Source organism: Schistocerca piceifrons, chromosome 9 (genome assembly GCF_021461385.2).
Source record: "Schistocerca piceifrons isolate TAMUIC-IGC-003096 chromosome 9, iqSchPice1.1, whole genome shotgun sequence".
NCBI classification, from domain to species: Eukaryota; Metazoa; Arthropoda; class Insecta; order Orthoptera; family Acrididae; genus Schistocerca; species Schistocerca piceifrons.
Genome location: NC_060146.1, coordinates 25627253 through 25647373, shown reverse-complemented (window position 1 = coordinate 25647373; position 20121 = coordinate 25627253). Strand labels below are relative to the sequence as shown.

The following is a 20121-nucleotide window of genomic DNA, read 5'->3' as shown; positions in this document are numbered from 1 at the left end:
GTCCCAGACCAAGACTCGAACTCAGGACCTTTGCCTTACGTGGGCAAGTACTCTACCAACTGAGCTACCCAAGCACAACTCACACCCTGTCCTCACAGCTTTACTTCTGCCAGTACCTCGTCTCCTACCTTCCAAACTTTACAGAAGCTCTCCCGCAAACGTGTGCTAAGCCATGTCTCCACAATATCCTTTCTTTCAGGAGTGTTAGTTCTGCAAGGTTTCCAGGAGAGCTTCTGTAAAATTATGGTACACTCACACCGTCTATACGTATGGGCCTAGGAAATTATCTGTCAAAGTCATCGAATCAGTGCTACATCCTGCCAGGATTATCTCAAACAAGTGTTATGAAGGACAAGCATCCGGCACTATGTGTAATAATGAACGACGTAATGCTTGGAAAGACATCACTGACGTCGGTTGGTGTACTGTAATCATTACTATGACAAGGAAAATACAAAGGTACGCTTAGGGGTGCTGATAACATTCTTTCTGCTACGTAGAGGCTCCCATACCCCAGCACAAATGGTGGGATATGATTATCATTGGCTCTTATCGAATTTAACCCACTGAATTACTGATGTCACCTGTGTGGAAGCACCTTTCTTGTTCTGCACACGAGACTTTCAGCGGCAAAAAACCGTATTACACAGATCGCTATATTGCACCAACAATTTAACCTTGCTATGTGCGCTACATATCGTCAAACACAGAAAGACTCTTACTCAATGACACTGACCTGTCACTGAGGAAAGGAGCTTGATATTAGAATGTGAAACCGATCTCCAACCGAGCAATATATCACCACATTCCGTGTTGATGTAGTAAACATGCAATTCGTATCATGTGCCATAGACAATCACCCCTTTTATAACATTCGTACATACACCACGAAGACAGACAGCATAAGCACATGCACCATAGCTATACTCACAGCACTAGATATTTCTCGCGAGGTTGGGTGGTCATCAACTCCCAGCACGTGACCAGTGTGCCCTCACAGGGTCGAAGTCACTCTCAGAACTTTTGTGCAAAGATGGGCTCATTTCCCCCATGGCACAAATGCATTACTGTCTTTGGTAAAGACCTGCTTGCTTGCTTGCATTTCGACACATATCTCGAGACTCTGGATTACAAGAACATATGTAATTTCGCATGGTTGGCTAGAATATCACACATTTTCATGGTACTTCTCGATATCAAGCACATGTCAATATTGCTTTCATAGCAATATCACTTTCATGACAGCAGGGTGTATTTCCGATACTTTGCTCATTCTTGAATGTCGTTCAGTTGAGACTCTATGGTTTAGAGCATGTTCCTCCTAGACATTTCCAGTCTATGTATTCGGAATTATGTCATGTGGATAACCACCCAACCTCACGGGAAATTTCTAGTGCTGTGAGTATAGCTATGGTGCATCTCTTGGTGGTAGACCTGCAACTCTACTATGAGTCATCACACCAGCAATGGAGCCTAGGTGAACATGTATTTCGACAGGAATTTCTCAGGTGTCAAGTATGAAATGGATGCCGCCGCCTCAGGTTTGCGGGTCTTGAACTAACACCTGTGCATCACTGGGCACCTGAGGGCCGCATCGTCAATTTGTGGGACCCGCTGAAGCACCCATACTCCAGCATCGGGCGTCAGATAGCCAGATATGTTTTGGTGGATGCAATCGATGGAATAAAGTTTAAACAAAACATAACTATATTCCATCGATTTCACCAACCAATAATATGCTGTGAATTAAGAAAAACTACCCCATACATGTGAAGAATACCGATTTAATTAATTTGCATAAATTTTTTATATCAATGTGGTGTTAATGGTACAATAGTTAAGGGGAGGGGGTGTGTGAGTGTGTGACATGGAGCAGAACAGCAGGTTAAATGCAGAACAATAGGTTAATTTGCATAATTTTTATGTAAAATGCAGTGCAATAAATTAAGGGTGTGGGTTACACATAAGAATGCGCTCGTAATGGCATTGAAAGGAATGTGAAATTCGAGAAGTGCACCAGAAAATGGTGGGAGGGCATAACTAATTACTTAATTTGGTATCAAAGTTGCTACAATAGTTTAAGGAAATGGGGTGACATGGAAAACCACCTAACAGAATAATAGGTTAGATGCTGACAAAGGCCTAAACATTAGGTTAAGAGACTCAGAGTACAGTGCCGATCATTAAGTTATGTAACATGTTTGCCTCATGTAATTGCTTGTAACAAGACCTGCATGTTTCCAAACAGCAGAGGTGATGAGCAAGAGAAATCCAACCCCACGAATTGAATTTTGTATAAATTAACAATAAACTATTGAATTTCCTTTTATGAGATCCTTCCTCTCCACCACCACCAGACTACCATATTGGATTATGTCATGGAAGGGACAACAATGTTCTCTGGTGGCAGTACTGTGTACTAGGTCAGTTGGACTCTGGACCTTGGGATGAACACACTTGATTGGGGGTACTGCCTCTAATTGATTAAATAAAGACTGAAAATAAAGACTTATGTCCAACACAGACAGAGTCATTTTCCCGCCATTCCGTAGGAGGAAGTAGCTGTTGAATGACTTAGGTTAGTGGAAGTACCTGTGCACTTTCTTTCCCGCCATTTTTTTAGGTTAGTGGAGGTAGCAGTGGTGTGTTGCATTGTCCTGATAGAATTTAAACTTACCGCCACTTTTTTGGGGGAGGGGGGTTTACTAGTGGGTGAAAGGTTAATTAATTGATCTATTTAATTTAGTAGACAGTCAAACTGATGAGAGTGAGAGGAGCAATTCCAGTAACTCAGACCTGAAACTGTACCTGCAGCAATGAGGGGGGAGGGGGATGGTTGAGGGGGAGGGGTTTGATTGAAAGGGGAGGGTGGGATTACAGGACAATAGGATAAGTGCCTGTCAATCAAAAGGAAATGGGATTGACATGGAAAACCAGTTAACAGAACAATAGGTTAATTACCTATAAATCAAAGGAGAGCAATAAGTAAAGTACCTGTCAATCAAAGGAGAACAATAGGTTTGCCCCTGAGTGCATACCTGCCCCTGATGTAGGCAACCCACTCTAACAAAATGGACCACAACAAACTTAGTTCTACTACTGATACTGATGTGGGCTTGTTCCAATTTTTGCATTTGTCTTTTTGCAGTGCTTCCCCACCTGTCATTTTCCAATGGTATTTAGAGCAGTTTTCTGCACAAGTTCCACACTGTTCAAACTATACGGATGATATTGTCATAGAAGGTCGTACACCTGAAGAACATACTGCAAATTTATGTGATTTGTTTCGTGTGTTATCTGATGCAGGACTAAAGTGTAGACAGGACAAGTGTGATTTCGTAAACATGAGTTGCAGTATCTTGGTCATGACATAAACAGTCAAGGTGTACATGCTCTTCAGTCGCATTTGTTAGCAACACAAGACTTGCCAATTTCTCACAATGTCACAGAATTGGAGTCAGTCTTAGGGAAAACGAACTTTTACATTCGATTCATACTGAATGCTGCACGAATCACTGCACCATTGCGTTGCTATTGTCGCAAGAATGTCCCCTTTGTTTGCACAGATAAGTTGCATTTGTCAGTGATCGATGCTTAGTTCACTTCGATTCTGGCAAACCAGTCGTACTACAAGTTGATGCTTCCTCTTCCAGTCCCGCGATGCGCCCACACTGCAGCTTCCCTCGCCAGGGAGGAATATTCCGGCGTAACCACAAGCTCCGGCACGACGACGAAGAAAGCATGAGCAGAGAAGGCTGTGAGACGATGCCAGCCGATAGCTTGCTGACAAGGACTGCACCACGACAGGAGCGGCCTGTACCTGAAGAGAATATAAGCGCTGTTCCTGCCAGTCTCGGCCGCACACTACTTGACCGTCACTCGCGGAACAGTTAATAGTGATCCACAAACTGTGTGACAAACTCGCATGAGCACTGTATACAGCAGAGGACTTTGAGTATTTACGTGTCACCCATCGCTTGCGATTACTCGTTGTAATTATAAAGCTATGTATTGTCGATCTTCTTTATTGCAATAAAAATTATTAATGTGATTTGCTTGAATTGTTGTATAGCATTCCCAGAACACAGCATCCTTTAGGCACCCTATACGAGACGAGTGGGCAGGACCCCGCACGTAGTTCGATCATTAGTTTATCTATAACGCTACCACCACCTCTGATGCACTTCCTAACACACCAGGGATATTTCTCAGGTGGCGTCAAAATTTTGTTCGCCGAGGTTGTGCTTGCATTGAGGTTGATGGCCATCGGAGTGTTTTACAAGATACAGTGCAAATGGTACGTTTGTTTTGTCAGTGATGGTATTTGCAGTTAACTATAACTAATGTAAATAAAAAAAGTACATCGCACTGTGATTTTTTTCCTATTATCTCCTTAAGCTGGCTTCTCCAGCCCCAGATTCCCTACCTCAAATTGTTGAATGGAGCATCCACTATCACTATGTCCTATTGGATTTTTGCATGCTCTTGCAGAAACGCACTGTATAGCAAATCACATGCATCAAGCCAACTTTCATCTAATGATGGGAAACCAACCTACTTAACTAATGACCTAATCCTGGATGTTTTATCAACCACTCCACGAGAAACACATGTGGTTCAGAGCTCTTCTCCAATTCTTCTGTGTAAAAAGCCCAGAAATTTCTTCACCTTTGCCATCTTTTAAGATATACATCCTTGTGTTTCATCTCTGCAGTTTGAAAATGGTAAATATTTCTGATGGTCAGTTCAGTACACATGATTTCTCAAATTCAGTCTTCTACTCTGAAAGACCAAATCAGCTACATTAAATGTCTGATACTGTGGATCTTCCATTTTAATATGATTGAGTTAGAGTCTCAATACTATGAATATTAAGCCGTTTCATTCATATTGTATGACATACAGTTCAGTTAGGCTGTTCAGTTCTTTGTGGGAAAGTGTGGGAGAGTGTCTAGCCATTAGTATGATACTCAAAGATTAAAATGTATCGAATTTTTTTTCATGCTATTCAAACGTATCAAACGAGAGGAGCAGAGTATTAGTATATTCTATACAACTACATTAACGCCTTAAAATACCTATTGTAAACTTCATCTCCATATCAGTTTGAAGGTTTCCAGGATACGGCATCAGTTGTTCAAACATCCACCCAACTTCACCTTATCACTGGCAATGTCGAGGAAAAATTGGAATACATATCAATAACCATTAAGATGTACTCGAATCCTCAATTATGTCTTAAATATTGCATTGTATGTACAAGTCATGCAGTCCATGTGCAATAACATGCCTATGACAAAATCTTTCGTGTGCTGATTTGTGTGGTTCTCAGACTACTGTCTCCATATTTGTTTAATAATTTGCCTTTCCCTAAACTGTCGAATGACTGATGTGATTCCACTCATATGAGCTCTAATTCCAGCAGTGGCTGATGCTGTGAGCAGTCATAGCTGCCCTTTTGTTTCAATGGAAGTTACATAATATATGTAGTCCAGAGATTGATATTTATCTTTTTATGCTGAATGTCAGTATCTTTACTGGCTCTGCCGCATAACACATGTTTAATAATGTTTGTGTGCCACCTAATGTTAGGGCTTTTTGTTCGACTGTTTGTGCCAACGCAATATTTCAGCACACGTTTTTAGATCTCTGGGTTCATGGCTGCCAGGCATTGAAGGTTTTAGGAATATTAGATCCATTAGACCAAGCATTCTTTCAGAACCCTTATTCTCAACAAATAGGGCATGCTTGGTGAAGCTTACAGGCTGCGGAGCCTACATATATTGTACTTACCCACTGCCCTCAGTATGTAGAGTCTGTTTAACTGTCTCTGTGACAGCTAAAGAAATCAGGAGCATCACATCCTAATCCTGATTCTTTGGCCCCATGTACCTTAGCAGGAATGTGTGAGAGTCGTTCTACAGATACAGTTGGATTAAACTTTTCTGTGAGAGAGTGAACTTATTCTGAGTGTCCTAACCTTAGAAATCGTAATTTCTGTCGAATGGCCTTTCGTGAATCAATGACTTTACGTTTTGTCAACATGCTGTTGCATACTAAACTGATTTCGACACAATGTGCAACTTGTGTGGTCTCTGTAGACTTATTTTCTCCGTATTTCTAAAATTCGTTCATCGTCATCAACCTTTACATTTAATATAACAAATAACTTCTCTACGGTTATGACATTTACTTCTTGTTGAACTTGTGTCCCCTCAATATCTTCAAGTTATTTTGTTCATATCTTGTAGTGTTTATTCAGTTAACATCGCCCTTGCAGTATGCATATTAATTGTCTTCAGCATGTTCTTGTTCTTCTGGAATTTTACATCAGTGTGCTGACTAACCATCACAGACTTCATGTCGACCACTTTTGTCGATCTTCTGCTGATGCCTTTTTTCTACTAGATCTTCTGCTGATGTTTTTTTTTCAGTTTCACACTAAGATGTGATAGATAGATTCAGTTTGTGCATACACATGGACAAATGTTCTGTGTATTCATACACCTATTTTCAGACTGGATACATGGCCTACATGTGAATATAATCATAATGTATTGTAGACTGAAATATTCAACTCCTTCATTGCTATACGTAGAGAAGTTGCTGGAAATTCCACTTTTATTGGGTGTCATTCAATTTTCCTGTTTAATCATTTACCAGACACCTGTACTTTGTGTAATACCAACAGACTCCACATACCTTCATAAATTCATTCCTATTTCCTACATGTACTTGATAAATGTGTTTTAAATTCATATTGTCTTGTTTGAAAGCGATAATAAGATTTGAATTATCCCTTACCAAATACCCTAGAATATGTCAGACTCGTGTAAAAGATATCAACTCACATATGGTGACGGATATAGAAACATTCCAGTAGTTGAACCTCGTTTTCCTGTGCAACATCATTGCCTCCACTCTTTCTGTCAGTGGGATGTTGTGTAAGTTACTCCATTGATGCTGGCAAATCTACTGTACTAACTGTTATTTACGCTGCAATTGCGTTTTGAAAACTGTATACACATGTTCGAATAGATTCCATCTGGATGTGTTAGGAATGACATGACAATATTCATGTTGCCACGGTCAGATAGACCTACAATGCATTATCAGGAAGTAGTGTTCCTTCTTCTTCTTCTTCTTCTTCTTCTTCTTCTTCCTCCAGTCTTCGCAGTACTGCAGGATGTATCAGTAAGTCAGAGATCTTGAAGAGCTGTGAAACAAGACTTTAGCCCTCAGTGTCACGTTACATACAGTGTCACTGTCGACCACTAAACGCTCAGTCTTCAATGTCTGTCCTTTGCTGACAGACCTAAGTGTGGTGATGTAAGCTAAATACGAGTCCTGACTTAGATTTTGTGAATGATGAATTTATACTGGTGATCGATGCAAGGTTCTACAGCAAAATAACGCAAAAACAGGAAACTAAAAAAAAAAAATAAATGACTGAAGTTCTAGGGCATGTTCAAACTGTTTAGTATTTTTGTTCGAAAATAACTGAAATCTTTGAAATATTCAGAAAAATTAATGTCCAATGCAAAAAAAAAAAAAATGTGAAAACGTTTCCGCTGGAATTTTTAGTATAGGCTGTTACCAAATGTAGACCCAGCGGTACATGGAAAAAGTATACCACTACATCGCTGTCATGAAACACATAACAATTATTAGATAGGTTTGAGTACCTTAAAATATTAAAACACTCTCTAAATACATTCTACCCATAAATTACTAGAAAGAAACATAGTTACATATTAATTTTATTCCTTGAATCCATGTTGACACAGAGATAAACAGTTTTCTTCAGCCACATATTGTCACTTGCTGGGAACATCCAGAGAGGACAACAACTGATCCACAGAAAGCACATGGTGTATGCTGCAATCAAGCGCAGTTCAATCTACTCCCTGACTCAGGTGGACAGTGGTCTGAGAACATATTTTTTGGGTTATTATTGTCATGTGCTGATTTTTTTTCAGTTTCATTATAATACATATTGAATGTGATCTAGTAATGGAACAGTGTAACTATCAATGCCAGCTTCTCAGTCATCAGTAATTTCAGCAGTTTTTGTGATCCAGTCGAGGAAGTAGGTTACCCTGGAGAAGCCACCAGGTATAGGTACGTCGCACTTGTCATACACAAAGCTGGCAATGCCGATCTGTTTGTAGCCTTCTTTGGTCTTGAGAACAAGGGCTCCGCCATGGTCATACTGCAATGTAGAAAATTATTACCTTACAATATCTTGTAGACTTCTGCTGCTGATATTAAAAGTTTATGAACGATATTACACCTTGACCTATACAAAGGATGCACCAGAGGTATGAAGGCCTCTTCAGAATCTGTTTGTTTACCGATGACACAAGTAAGCTGATGGAAGGCATAAACAAACCAGTACCAGGAACAGTCTGGGTAATAATGTAACAGCTTTATCACTGATTCCCAACAAACAACTTCCCTTCTTACGAAAAAGCTGTATTGTTAGAATTTAAGTTTCACATGTTGATATCAATGCGGTCCACACTGGATGGGATTCCATATGAGACATTCTTTTACATCGAGGTGCACAACAGACTGATGTTGTACCAGCATGTGGATATGTTTGGCAAGAAAGATTAAGTGAAGTTGCTATTTCAGCATGTTGCAAAAGTCTCTTCAATGACCGTGGCATTATTAAACTTAAGTAGCATTACTTATAGTCATAAGTTATTAGCAGGAAAGTATGTACAATGGACAGTGGAAATCACAACAGTGACACAGTCATTGGAGTACTCCTGAAAATATATCTGTCCATATCTGCTTTTAAGTCCTAAATCCAGTCTCGAATCTAGGCCAATACTCAGAAAGCTCGGACTATATTCTTCATTCGAAAATGTGAAACTGTATCGAATGCCTTAAGGAATCCAGGAAACAAGTACTGTTCTACACTAAAAGTATCTGAATAAAAAAGGACGTAGTTATACAGTCAATATGAATTATATTTTACCGATAGCGATTTTCCTGTAAAATTGTACAATGGACAAAAACGAAATTTGTCCACCAGAGTAAAATTCGTGGCTTTAAAAATATAAACGCACAGCAAGTCTTATATATTAGCCAGCAAATTTATATTTTTGCTAGTAAATAATCAGGTACCTACGTCTCTAAATTAAAAATCCCTTAATTCTCAGACCATTTTGTTTGCTTCAAATTGTTAATGTCTCTCCCCAGTTATCTTTGTCAGCAATTTTGTGCGGTTTCTGTACTTTTTTCCACGTAGAGGTTTGTTTGTGTTCCATCCATGGGTGCAGCATGCGAAGGCTTCTGCGACATGTCTGTGAGAACTGTCGTTTGCCTCAACTTATCTTTACTATAGATGTGACGATTTGAACAATATTTGTAGCTTTTGCCCAAAAAGACAGTTCTTGACATTTTCTTACAAGTTTCTCGCAATAAGTACGACGACATCTTTCTCGGAGTGTCCCCAGTTAACATTTTCCCACGTATCTCCAGGCAGTCAAATAAGCCTGTGATCATTCGCACTGCCCTTCATGGCACGCTCTTGGTGATTCGTGTTGTTCAAATTCTCCATCCAAGATTCCACGGATTTCTCTGTGTGCTTCCTACGAACAAATTCTCAATGCAGTCAAAAATATGTCTTGACAGCCCATATGAACGTGCTGTCGATGATAATATTATGTATGTTGTTGAATCAAATATCTACATCTACATCTACATCCATACTCCGCAAGCCACCTGACGGTGTGTGGCGGAGGGTACCTTGAGTACGTCTATCAGTTCTCCCTTCTATTCCAGTCTCGTATTGTTCGTGGAAAGAAGAATTGTCGGTATGCCTCTGTGTGGGCTCTAATCTCTCTGATTTTAACCTCATGGTCTCTTCGCGAGATATACATAGGAGGGAGCAATATACTGCTTAACTCTTCGGTGAAGGTGTGTTCTCGAAACTTCAATAAAAGCCCGTACCGAGCTACTGAGCGTCTCTCCTGCAGAGTCTTCCACTGGAGTTTATCTATCATCTCCGTAACGCTTTCGCGATTACTAAGTGATCCTGTAACGAAGCGCGCTGCTCTCCGTTGGATCTTCTCTATCTCTTCTATCAACCCTATCTGGTACGGATCCCAAACTGCTGAGCAGTATTCAAGCAGCGGGCAAACAAGTGTACTGTAACCTACTTCCTTTGTTTTGGGATTGCATTTCCTTAGGATTCTTCTAATGAATCTCAGTCTGGCATCTGCTTTACCGACGATCAACTTTATATGATCATTCCATTTTAAATCACTCCTAATGCGTACTACCAGATAATTTGTGGCATTAACTGCTTCTAGTTGCTGACCTGCTATATTGTAGCTAAATTATAAGGGATCTTTCTTTCTATGTATTCGCAGCACGTTACACTTGTCTACATTGAGATTCAATTGCCATTCCCTGCACCATGTGTCAATTCGCTGCAGATCCTCCTGCATTTCAGTACAATTTTCCATTGTTACAACCACTCGATATACCACAGCATCATCTGCAAAAAGCCTCAGTGAACTTCCGATGTCGTCCACAAGTTCATTTATGTATATTGTGAATAGCAACGGTCCTACGACACTCCCCTGTGACACACCTGAAATCACTCTTACTTCGGAAGACTTCTCTCCATTGAGAATGACATGCTGCAAACTGTTATCTAGGAACTCTTCAATCTAATCACACAATTAATCTGATAGTCCATATGCTCTTACTTTGTTCATTAAACGACTGTGGGGAACTGTATCGAACGCTTTGCGGAAGTCAAGAAACACTGCACATATCTGAGTGCCTTGATCCATGGCTTTCAGAGATTCATGTGGAAAAAGAGCGAGTTGAACGTCAGACGTCGATATTTACAGAATCCGTGATGGCTGGCATGGAGGAGGTCTCTGAACTCAGAGTATGTTCTGAGATTCTACAACAAATAGCTGCCAATGATATTTGTCGGTAAGTTTGTTGATCAGTCCTGATGTCCTTCGTGGACACAGGTATGACCCGTGCATTCTTCCCAGCAAACGGCATAGAGTTCTATTCGAGTGATTTTCGATGTATAACGGTTAAAAGTGGTTCTAACTGAGTCGCAAATCATGTATAGAAACCGACAGGGATTCCATAAATCCTTGGAGCTTTGTTCAGTGTAACGACTTCAGCTGTTCCTCAACGCCACTAACGCTAATGTCTATATCAGTCGTCTTTGCACTGGCACGAGAATAAAATTGGGGCAGTACTTGTGAGTTTGCCTTTGTAAAGGAACACTTGAAACCCAAAGTTTCAGTTCCTGTCTTGTCCATGTGTTTCTGAGCACTAACTCTGAGGCCACTAACAGCCTTTACATATGCCCAATATTTCTTCGAGTTATGTGACATCTTTGGGTAATATTCTACTATGGTACTCACTGAGGGCGTCACGCACTGTCTACTTTAAAGCCAAATCAGCATCCCCGTATGTACATCGGTATTCCATGTTTTAGACCGAATATGCGGTTGTCTCTGTTTCCTTAGAAACTTCTTCACAGTGACCATATACCAAGGAACGTCCCATCGACCACGAACTGTTCTGCCAGGTACGTATTTATCTAAGGTATGGTCAACTATTCTTTTGAATTTGAGCCATAGTAGCTCTACAATTCCTTCATCTTAATCTGTTTTACTGAACATATAAATCCTTGAAACTGTTTCTGTTGCCCTTTTTAAACTGGTAATCGTTGTTGCTACAGCTACCTCATAGTCGTTGAGACAAGTTTCACTCTGGACATTCTCAGACAGATCAGGTGTATTTGCCTCATTAAATCCAATATACACTACTGCCGCCATGACTGGAATTCTGAACTATATGTTGCTGGTAGTTATCAGAGAAGGCATTTATTGATGTTTCGCAGGATGTCTTGTCACTTCTGCCACTAACAAAACTGTAATTATCCCCACCAGTTGTTGAATTAAAGTCTCATCCAGTGATTACAATATGATTGAGAAACTTAACATTCTAGTGATCTAATGGTTCTCTCTCACGTTTTCAGTAACATTACGAAGTGAGTTTGGTTATCAATAAAAGAATCCAATTATAATTTATGACCAGTCCTGCTATTGAGTCTTGCCCAAACAATGTTACATGCAGCTGCAATTACTTCCTCAATGGATTTGAGTTTCTTGTGTACTACACAGAATACACAGGTTTCTATAACCAAATTAATCGTTTTGTTATCCTTGCCTTTAATAAAATAATTGTCGTTAATTTTACATATTTGTCTAAAGTATTTCACAATGAAAAGTTATTTAGTTAGTAAAATCTGATTGTGAATATATTGTAGCCGCTGATAAATTGATAAGTTTCGGTAGAACAAACTTGCATTATATAATTAAATTGTGAGAGACAGAGGTAGCAAAGACCGCAGGGGAAGTTGGCAAGGCGTGGAGGGCATGTGGGGTGCCGACAGCTAAAGTTACGTTGTGCAAGACGCGACAGTTGGCTGCGACTGCGACGCTGCCCCCTCCTCTTTCCCCACCCTGGCAGACGGCGACACGGCCGCAACACGACTGGAGTCGTCGCCGTTTCCCAAGCTCCGGTCGGCGGCGGCGGATCCAAATACATAAGAAAAATAAGAATTCCGATTTTCTTGCTGTAAAAAATACTGTATGTTAATGCAACAAAGTTACATCGGCTCCCAGAGTTAGTTTTTCGATACAGATTCTCCTTTTACTTTAAAAAATTGAAAAGTATCTCTTCCGGTTTTGCGCGTTTTTTTCGCTGTATATTACTTCTCTATCAATTGTGAGGAAAGTAAAAGGCACAAAAAATTGATGTTTGCGTATCTTACAGTTTCACATCACAGCTTGATAATGAGGTGTCTATTTTTCCGATATTCGTCACAGTTATCCCGATACTTAATTTACAAGTAACCTACTGCATAAAATTTGAATTGTGTACAGTGAAAAATGTGGTCGCTGGCTACTTTACGTATGGTTCACGTTAGGTCACACATCGTTGCCGATGAAAAGAAGCTAACATATCGAAATTATGTTTTAAGTTGAGATCAGATTGATATCGATCTCCGTTTCCGAGATTTGGGCTCATGTATCTCCGGGAGCGTCGCGACTAGCCGCCAGTTCTGTCGACGCGCAACGAGAATCGTGTGGTCATCACACGATAGAGAATGCATTTGTTTTGTTTCGCTGACACATTTGGACCTAATGAAACCATTTTGTCATATTCCTCCGGTATGAGTTACTAATATTTCTCCATATCCTCTTGACAATTTCATTTAAAATGCCACGAAACGTAGGTTTCTTAAAGCCAAGTGATCAAGCAGAACCCATTTTCTTGGTTTTGCTGAGGCATCTGAACCTGTTCCAAGCTTTCTTTCTCGTTTATTTCTCTGATACGAGTCCCGAGTATTCCTCCATCTGTTTTTGCACATTTCACCTAAAATTCCAATGAAAGATAAGTTTATTAACAATAAGCGCACGCTAGCTTCATTGCATTGTTTCAAGTTCTTGACAACAAGATAGGGTTACACCTTAAACATCTCTAGAATTTTGATTCTGAACGTCTACAGTATACACTGGCAGAAATGTGGAAGAAATAATGTCCGTGCTTGTTCACAAAATCTTCCCAAATTATACTTGTCAGTTTCTCCCATGCAGAAACTTTTGGAACAAGCTAAGGCAACTTTCATAGCCGACTGAATCATTATTCCCATCGAAATGAACTTCCATATTCTTGTATTCTGACAGCATACATCGTTATGGATGACGTCAACATTTAATCTTGCCAAGCTGCACTCAAAAGATGACTCCAGGATTTACAAAAGATGAATTTCAATTGTGAACTGTGTCAGACCAGAAGGGCCTTGTAAAACAGTAGTGCACTTTTGGCACAAGTTTTTTGAGCACCACCTTCTACCAATGAATTGAAGTGAATGTGACAAATTACTTATTGCAGCATACTGTTTGCGCAATCTGTTGAGAAACGCCTTCCTCAAAAACGAACATCTGTTGATTACAGAAAGCTGTACAACAATCTGGCGGTGGTTTTTCACAACTAGAAGGTATCATCAAGACACCAATCTACCGTTTACTTTCAAAGTGAAGGTATTGTAAAATGTAACTTTCTCGTTGTACTTTAGATTGTTCATTTTATAATGTATTTGCCGTTTTCAATTTTTATCGTCACAAAAAAGAGAAATGCGAAAATTGACCTTCAAGTTCATTTTCATCATTCTAATTCTACATCTGCATGGATTATACTGACTTTCATAACAGGCCTGAAAAATTTGCATTAATGGGAAAATATTATATATTTCACTCACCTGCCAGTTTCAACTGTGCACCAATTTCTTCCCAAATTCTGTCTCTGAACATAGTGTCGCTATATTTAGGGTTCTTCAAATCGTAAAGGCAAGGCTTTGCGAGACCAGCTCACAGAGCATCACATCCTGTGAGTGGCTCATTTCAGTTTTCCTTGACTGGCTCGACATCTTTCTGGCAGCCGTACGTCTTTGTGTCGTGCGACTTCCGTCGCAACACTGCTCACTGGTGCAGTGCTGCGACAGCTGCCGCAACAGTCGCGCGTCGCATCCCAAACTCGAACTGCGCATGCGCCAGCGGACAACTTCTGACGTCACGTAGCGACCCGTCGCAGTCGCTAGTGTGCGTCGCGTCTTGGACAACGTACCTTAAGAGTCAGGTGGCAGTGCGTGACTGAAGCGGATGTGTGTGGGGCTCCCAGTGCACCAAATTTCTTGGGATGAAAGTTATGGAGTGGATCAATATGGAAACTGAACAGACCACCAGTAGGTGGAACGATATTGCCATTATAACATGTTGGCTTTGCCAACTGTATCTGTGTGTGTGCGTGCGTGAATGGCAGACGCTACAAATACATCTCGGCATCGGAGGACACGTAGGACAGCCTGCGGCACATCACCATAGCCAACAGTACTGTGGCTTCCTTAGTTTTGTAAAAGAGCAGGAGCAGTGAACGTTATTCTGTGAGAATATAATAATGAATCTTAATCTGTGATAATGTAACAATTAACGGTACCTCTTCAAATCAATTTTTAACCAGAGTGGTATTACCTGTATGAGTTTTTTCTATTTGGTCCTTTAATGAACTGGCAAACTATCAAGGTGTCATGTTCTAACTACAATCAAGACAAAACCTCAACACAAAGCCATTGGTCTACCACAACACTTACAATCGAAAGCATGTTTTTTACAACCACAAACACACAGAAACAAGACAAGTGATTCCTGAATCGATAATGCTGCCGTTTATACAGCATCGAAAATTCCATATTATACGAACATTTCAAATTTCAGAAACTTTCCAGAAATGAAAACCACTAAATGACAAATAGATGCTGGTGGTTGGGTTTGAATGGGCGATCGGCAGTCATTTAACTTATGCATTTCAGAACCTGTAAGAGACTTCCTCCCAGCGTATGTCTAACATATGAACACATACAGATAGAAGAAGTTGACATTGTTAGATTTCTGGGATTACAACTCGATAATGAGTTCACTTGGGAAGGGCATATCACAGAATTGATAAAGCGCCAAAGCAGGTCTATATTTGCAATCCTAATGACGTCAGATGTAGCAGATACAAATGTAAAAAAATGCATATTTTGCTTACTTTGATTCTGTAATCTCATATGTGAACATATTTTGGTATAACTCATCAAATCGAGAAAAAGTTTTTAGAGTTCAAAAGAGTATAATAAGACTCATTTGTGGAGTAAATTCAGGAACATCATGTAGAAACCAGTTCATCGAACTGGGTATCGTAAACATCGCTTCTTAGTATATTCATTTCTTAATGAAATTTGTTGCAAATAATATGCCTCTTTTTCAACCAATAGCTCAATACGTAGTGTCAGTACTAGGAAGAGAACAATGTACATAAAGACCTAAAATGACTCAACTAGGTGCAAAATTGATCCAATTGTCATGAACACACATTTTCAATAAATTGCCAGTACCATTAAAAGCTTTCTGCTAAAACACAATTAAAGGACAGATTGAAACACGCTTTTGGTAGACAACTCCTTCTACTCTAGAGTATGTTACAAGGAACTGTTAGAACAGCTTAAGTAGAAACTTTAGATTCTGTTATGACCTCACTTGGTCACAACAGTCAAGATTAGGTATTTTGTGTATGATAAATTTATTAAACGTACTTAACTATGTTACCTTCTGACAGTGTATGAATTCTCCAAATATTATCAGTTCCAATTTACTGAGATGTAATCGTATATTTTGACAAAATGATATGATCGTTTGGTATTGATGATCAGGAGGCCCAATTCTGCGAAGTTCGGCTACCGCTTTCAAGTCTTATTTCAGGCGATGCCCCATTGGGCGACCTGCGTGTCAATGATGACGAAATGATGATGAGGACAACACAACCCCTACGACACGAACGGAGAAAACCTCCAACTCGGCCGGGAATCAAACGCAGGCCCACTGCGTGATAAGAAAGCACTTTACCCCTCACGTAAGCAGTAAGGGACATGTTTTTATTATCTCTTGACAAATGATCGGGGAAGTGAGTTTTATATTGAAATGTTCTGTGCTTTCTGTGTTATAGGTTCCGAAGTGTTCCACATCCACGAAAATCATCTCATCCTTGAGTCTATGGAACGAAACTGGAATCTAATATAATCTAATCAGCACGCCTGTCAATGACGGCTAACCGTTACAGCACATTGCATACAGTGCAGTCCACGGCATTTCTCCCTCTCCTGGATAAACAGCGACATGTTGTTTCTGATGTTCTCACTGGAGCCGACTGCAGCACCCTGGATCTAAATCGTGTCAGTGAAGCTCGGCATGGCAATACTGGGATTCTCACGTTCCAGTCGTGTTGTCACATCCACTGCAAGATGGCAAACATTGAAGGTAGTCGCTCTGTCAAAGCTTCACAGTCGTCGAGGTGGTCTTCAGTTTCCTTGACTGAGGAGCTTCCAGAGTTATCTGCCCCTCAGAACTCTAGTAGGTCGTCATATGAAGTACATGGACGACATCTCTACATATTGGTCCTCTTGATGATGGGGTTACAATCCTCGACTTTGTAAGTGGCATCTGAGAACCGACAAACAATACGATACAGCACAAAGTAGATCTGCTTTAGTATCTTTTCCTGGAGTTCACCTTCCTACACAGGTTTAAATGTCCATATCAAATCTGCCTGGCTGTATCTCACAGGATGGCATTAGGCACCATAGTGATCTCGGTCTTTTTCGTGGGTGTGTTTAAAGTCTGTACGTGAGTCAGCTATCTTGCTTCTTTCGTCTTGGTGATGTGTTTCATGCAGCTGTACTGAGTATTGTCGCGATGAAACGGGCGCTGTGTATCTGTTTTCATTTCTGCCTCACGACTGTCGTGAAGTCTGTTTTTCTGCTGTGTTCAAGAATGTTACACGGGGCATTTTGTATTCCACTCCTGTTTGACATCAGTCTGCATCTCCAATAGATCTGCCAAGGTCTCATTAAACTGTCCTGTGAGGCCAATCGTCTGTGCCTGGCCAGGAGTCGTCATTCTATGGGTGATATCGCAACATGAAATTACCTCACACTCTAACCTCAACAAGGAAACCTTTCTATGACCAGTGTTGGAGCACTGTACTTCAAAATGATGTATAGTACATGGATCATAGCAACATCCGAAGCTTTGAGAAGTGACACTGCCTTGGTGAAACCATAAAATGTGAGGTATTCAGCCAAAATAATTATATGTCAACTTAGGGAACCTCCTCTAGATGTCGGTATCAGTTCGGTGCAACGGTGCTGCTGCGGGCAGAATTGGTACCAGATGTCCCAGAGGTAGCTGTGGCATGTGCTTCCATCGCTGGCATTCCTTACAGTAGCTCAGATAGTGTCTAACAGATGGGTAGAGTCCTGCCCAGAGATAACTGAGACTAAGGCAGTCTTTACGAATTCCAGGTGATCAGATTTTGGAGTTCATGGAAAAATAGGAAAACAGCTGACTGTATATGTGTCGGGATGATAACCAACCTTTTCTGCCCCATCAGGTTACAGTAATTCTAATACGATGTTCCCTTTTTTAATTGTAATCCTCCTTTGATCAGTACCTCCTTCTTCACTGCTGTTATGGTCCATCGCACTGGTGAATGGTTAGCCAAATAAATATGCCAAGAATATTTTAATGATTCAGCTAACTGAAAGACACACTTTCTCAGGTGCAGGTAGTTCATTTCGAATGTGGAGAGCAGGGCAGAAGCACCTTCCTGAATACTAGAACTGAACCCACTCCACAAATGCTAGCGTCAGGGAAACGTTCTGTCTCGGCTTTCTCGTTATGCAACGTGCAGAAGTGTCAGAGACAACCTAAGGGCAAGCAAACATGTTTGTGGCTCTCGTTACAGGAAGATTTTAAGGCTCCTTGAAATACGCGCAAATGAAGTGCATTGGTACACAAAACAGGAGTTCCTTATAAATGGCAAGTAGTATGAGCACATTGTGAGAGAGCTTCTCCACCAAGCGAGGTGGCGCACTGGTTAGCACACTGGACTCGCATTCTGGAGGACGACGGTTCAATCCTGCGTCCGGCCATCCTGATCTAGGTCTTCCGTGATTTTCCAAAATCGCTCCAGGCAAATGTCGGGATGGTTCCTGTGAAAGGGCACGGCCAGCTTCCTTCCCCGTCCTTCCCTAATCCGATTATACCGATGAGCTCACTGTATGATCTCGTCCCCAAAAAACAACAACAACCAGAACTTCTCACATCATGAATGTGTGGAGGATCGTTACGGCTATTATTTCCACTGGATCAGGAAGGACTCCTTTGGTACGAACTAAATGCTCAAAGCTTCTTGTTTTCCACGTGGTGAAGGTGCACCTTTTCGGAATCAGAAATCAGTCTGAACAGATCCCATATAGGTTGTAGGCAGGTTAGATGTTATTCAGATGTCTTCCTAAAGCGACAGTGTCACCCAAGTAGCAATAAAGCTTCGTTCATTAATGGTAACTAAGCAGGTTACCCACCATAGTCAAAGGTCCGGTCACCCTCCTCAACCTCAGTTTGCTAGTAGTCTGTTTGCAAATCATTACTAGAGATACACTTTGCCACTTTCATGCACTTTAGGATGTCATCAGTACGCGGCAATGTGTAGACATGTTATTCAAGATTTTGTTCAGTCGACGCAAGAAGGCCATATTCTGCACTTCTTCACAATTGGCCCAGGAGAGGACCAAGGACTGTCTGAAGTTTGAATGACCATGCAGGATCTCCAACCAGAAATATGTGTATTCCGACTGGCGACTGCCTAGACTCATAGAAGAGCTAGCTAATTGGTGGTCGATGTACAGTGTTGATACGGTGCTTTACTATTGACCACTTAGTCTGCTTTTCACCTCAGATACGAAAGCAGCCAAATACTGTCCCAGAATGGCTAACACTCACCGCCCTCGATCCGCAGTCAGCCAGATGCAGTCAGCATTTCGCAAAAAGCTTCCTCCATTGCAGTTTCCTTAGTGGTAGTGGGGTACAATTTGTCGTTGTTGGTACTGAGCTGCCAATGCTGGACTGGTTGAGCTCTTTCTGTGCACATACCTTCAGGAATGCGTTGGTGCTGCTCGTCGTAATTAGTCAGCAAAAGATCTCCTTGTCAGCCTCTAATCCTTATGATCGTCACTAATACGTAGATTTCATTTATGAGCCCGTGTAGCGTTTGGCAATCTAAACAAACCTCCACAGTTTAATCAGCATCTAGACTGACGAATAATACTAATACGTTGATGATGGCAGGATAACAATGTTTCAACGGCGAACAACAATCCAGAGCAATATTCGTTACTGACGCATTTTTCTCAGTAGGTACTGTAAGGTTTGACACCAATGATTCGCAAAATAAAAGTCCGCAAGCTTCTGAATTGAGTCACCATAAACACAGTCTTGAGAAATTTCTTCTCGGCTATTTGCAGCGTGGTTCCAAGCAGAGCACCGAACATACCTGTAATAAAATTCTTTGTTCTCCCCAACAGGTATTCAATGGATATTTGCTGTTTTCGATTTAAAATTTTTTAGAAACATTTCTCATTGATTTAACCATCAAACTGACGTGGAAATTCTGTGTTGTCAAAATTTT

General features: G+C 40.8%; 1 protein-coding gene across 1 annotated transcript; it reads right to left on the bottom strand.

Moving 5' to 3' along the window:
* Positions 1-8044: 8044 nt before the first annotated feature.
* On the bottom strand, positions 8045-12603 carry LOC124717242 (serine protease 44-like). The gene is made up of 3 exons (XM_047244044.1): positions 12459-12603; positions 8987-9057; positions 8045-8212 (listed from the first exon to the last, which is right to left on the bottom strand). The coding sequence occupies exons 1-3, from the start codon at positions 12601-12603 to the stop codon at positions 8045-8047; spliced, it is 384 nt and encodes a 127-aa protein (XP_047100000.1).
* Positions 12604-20121: the final 7518 nt, after the last annotated feature.

What these genes read in the sequence shown, in the direction of transcription:
- LOC124717242 (XM_047244044.1), bottom strand. Translation starts at nt 12,603, where the DNA reads ATGTATTTGGATCCGCCGCCGCCGACCGGAGCTTGGGAAACGGCGACG. An exon ending in ACTGTCGCGTCTTGCACAAC is followed by an intron (nt 9,058 to 12,458) that starts GTAACTTTAGCT and finishes ATATTTTTAAAG; the next exon opens with CCACGAATTTTACTCTGGTG. An exon ending in TTACAGGAAAATCGCTATCG is followed by an intron (nt 8,213 to 8,986) that starts GTAAAATATAAT and finishes TCTACATTGCAG; the next exon opens with TATGACCATGGCGGAGCCCT.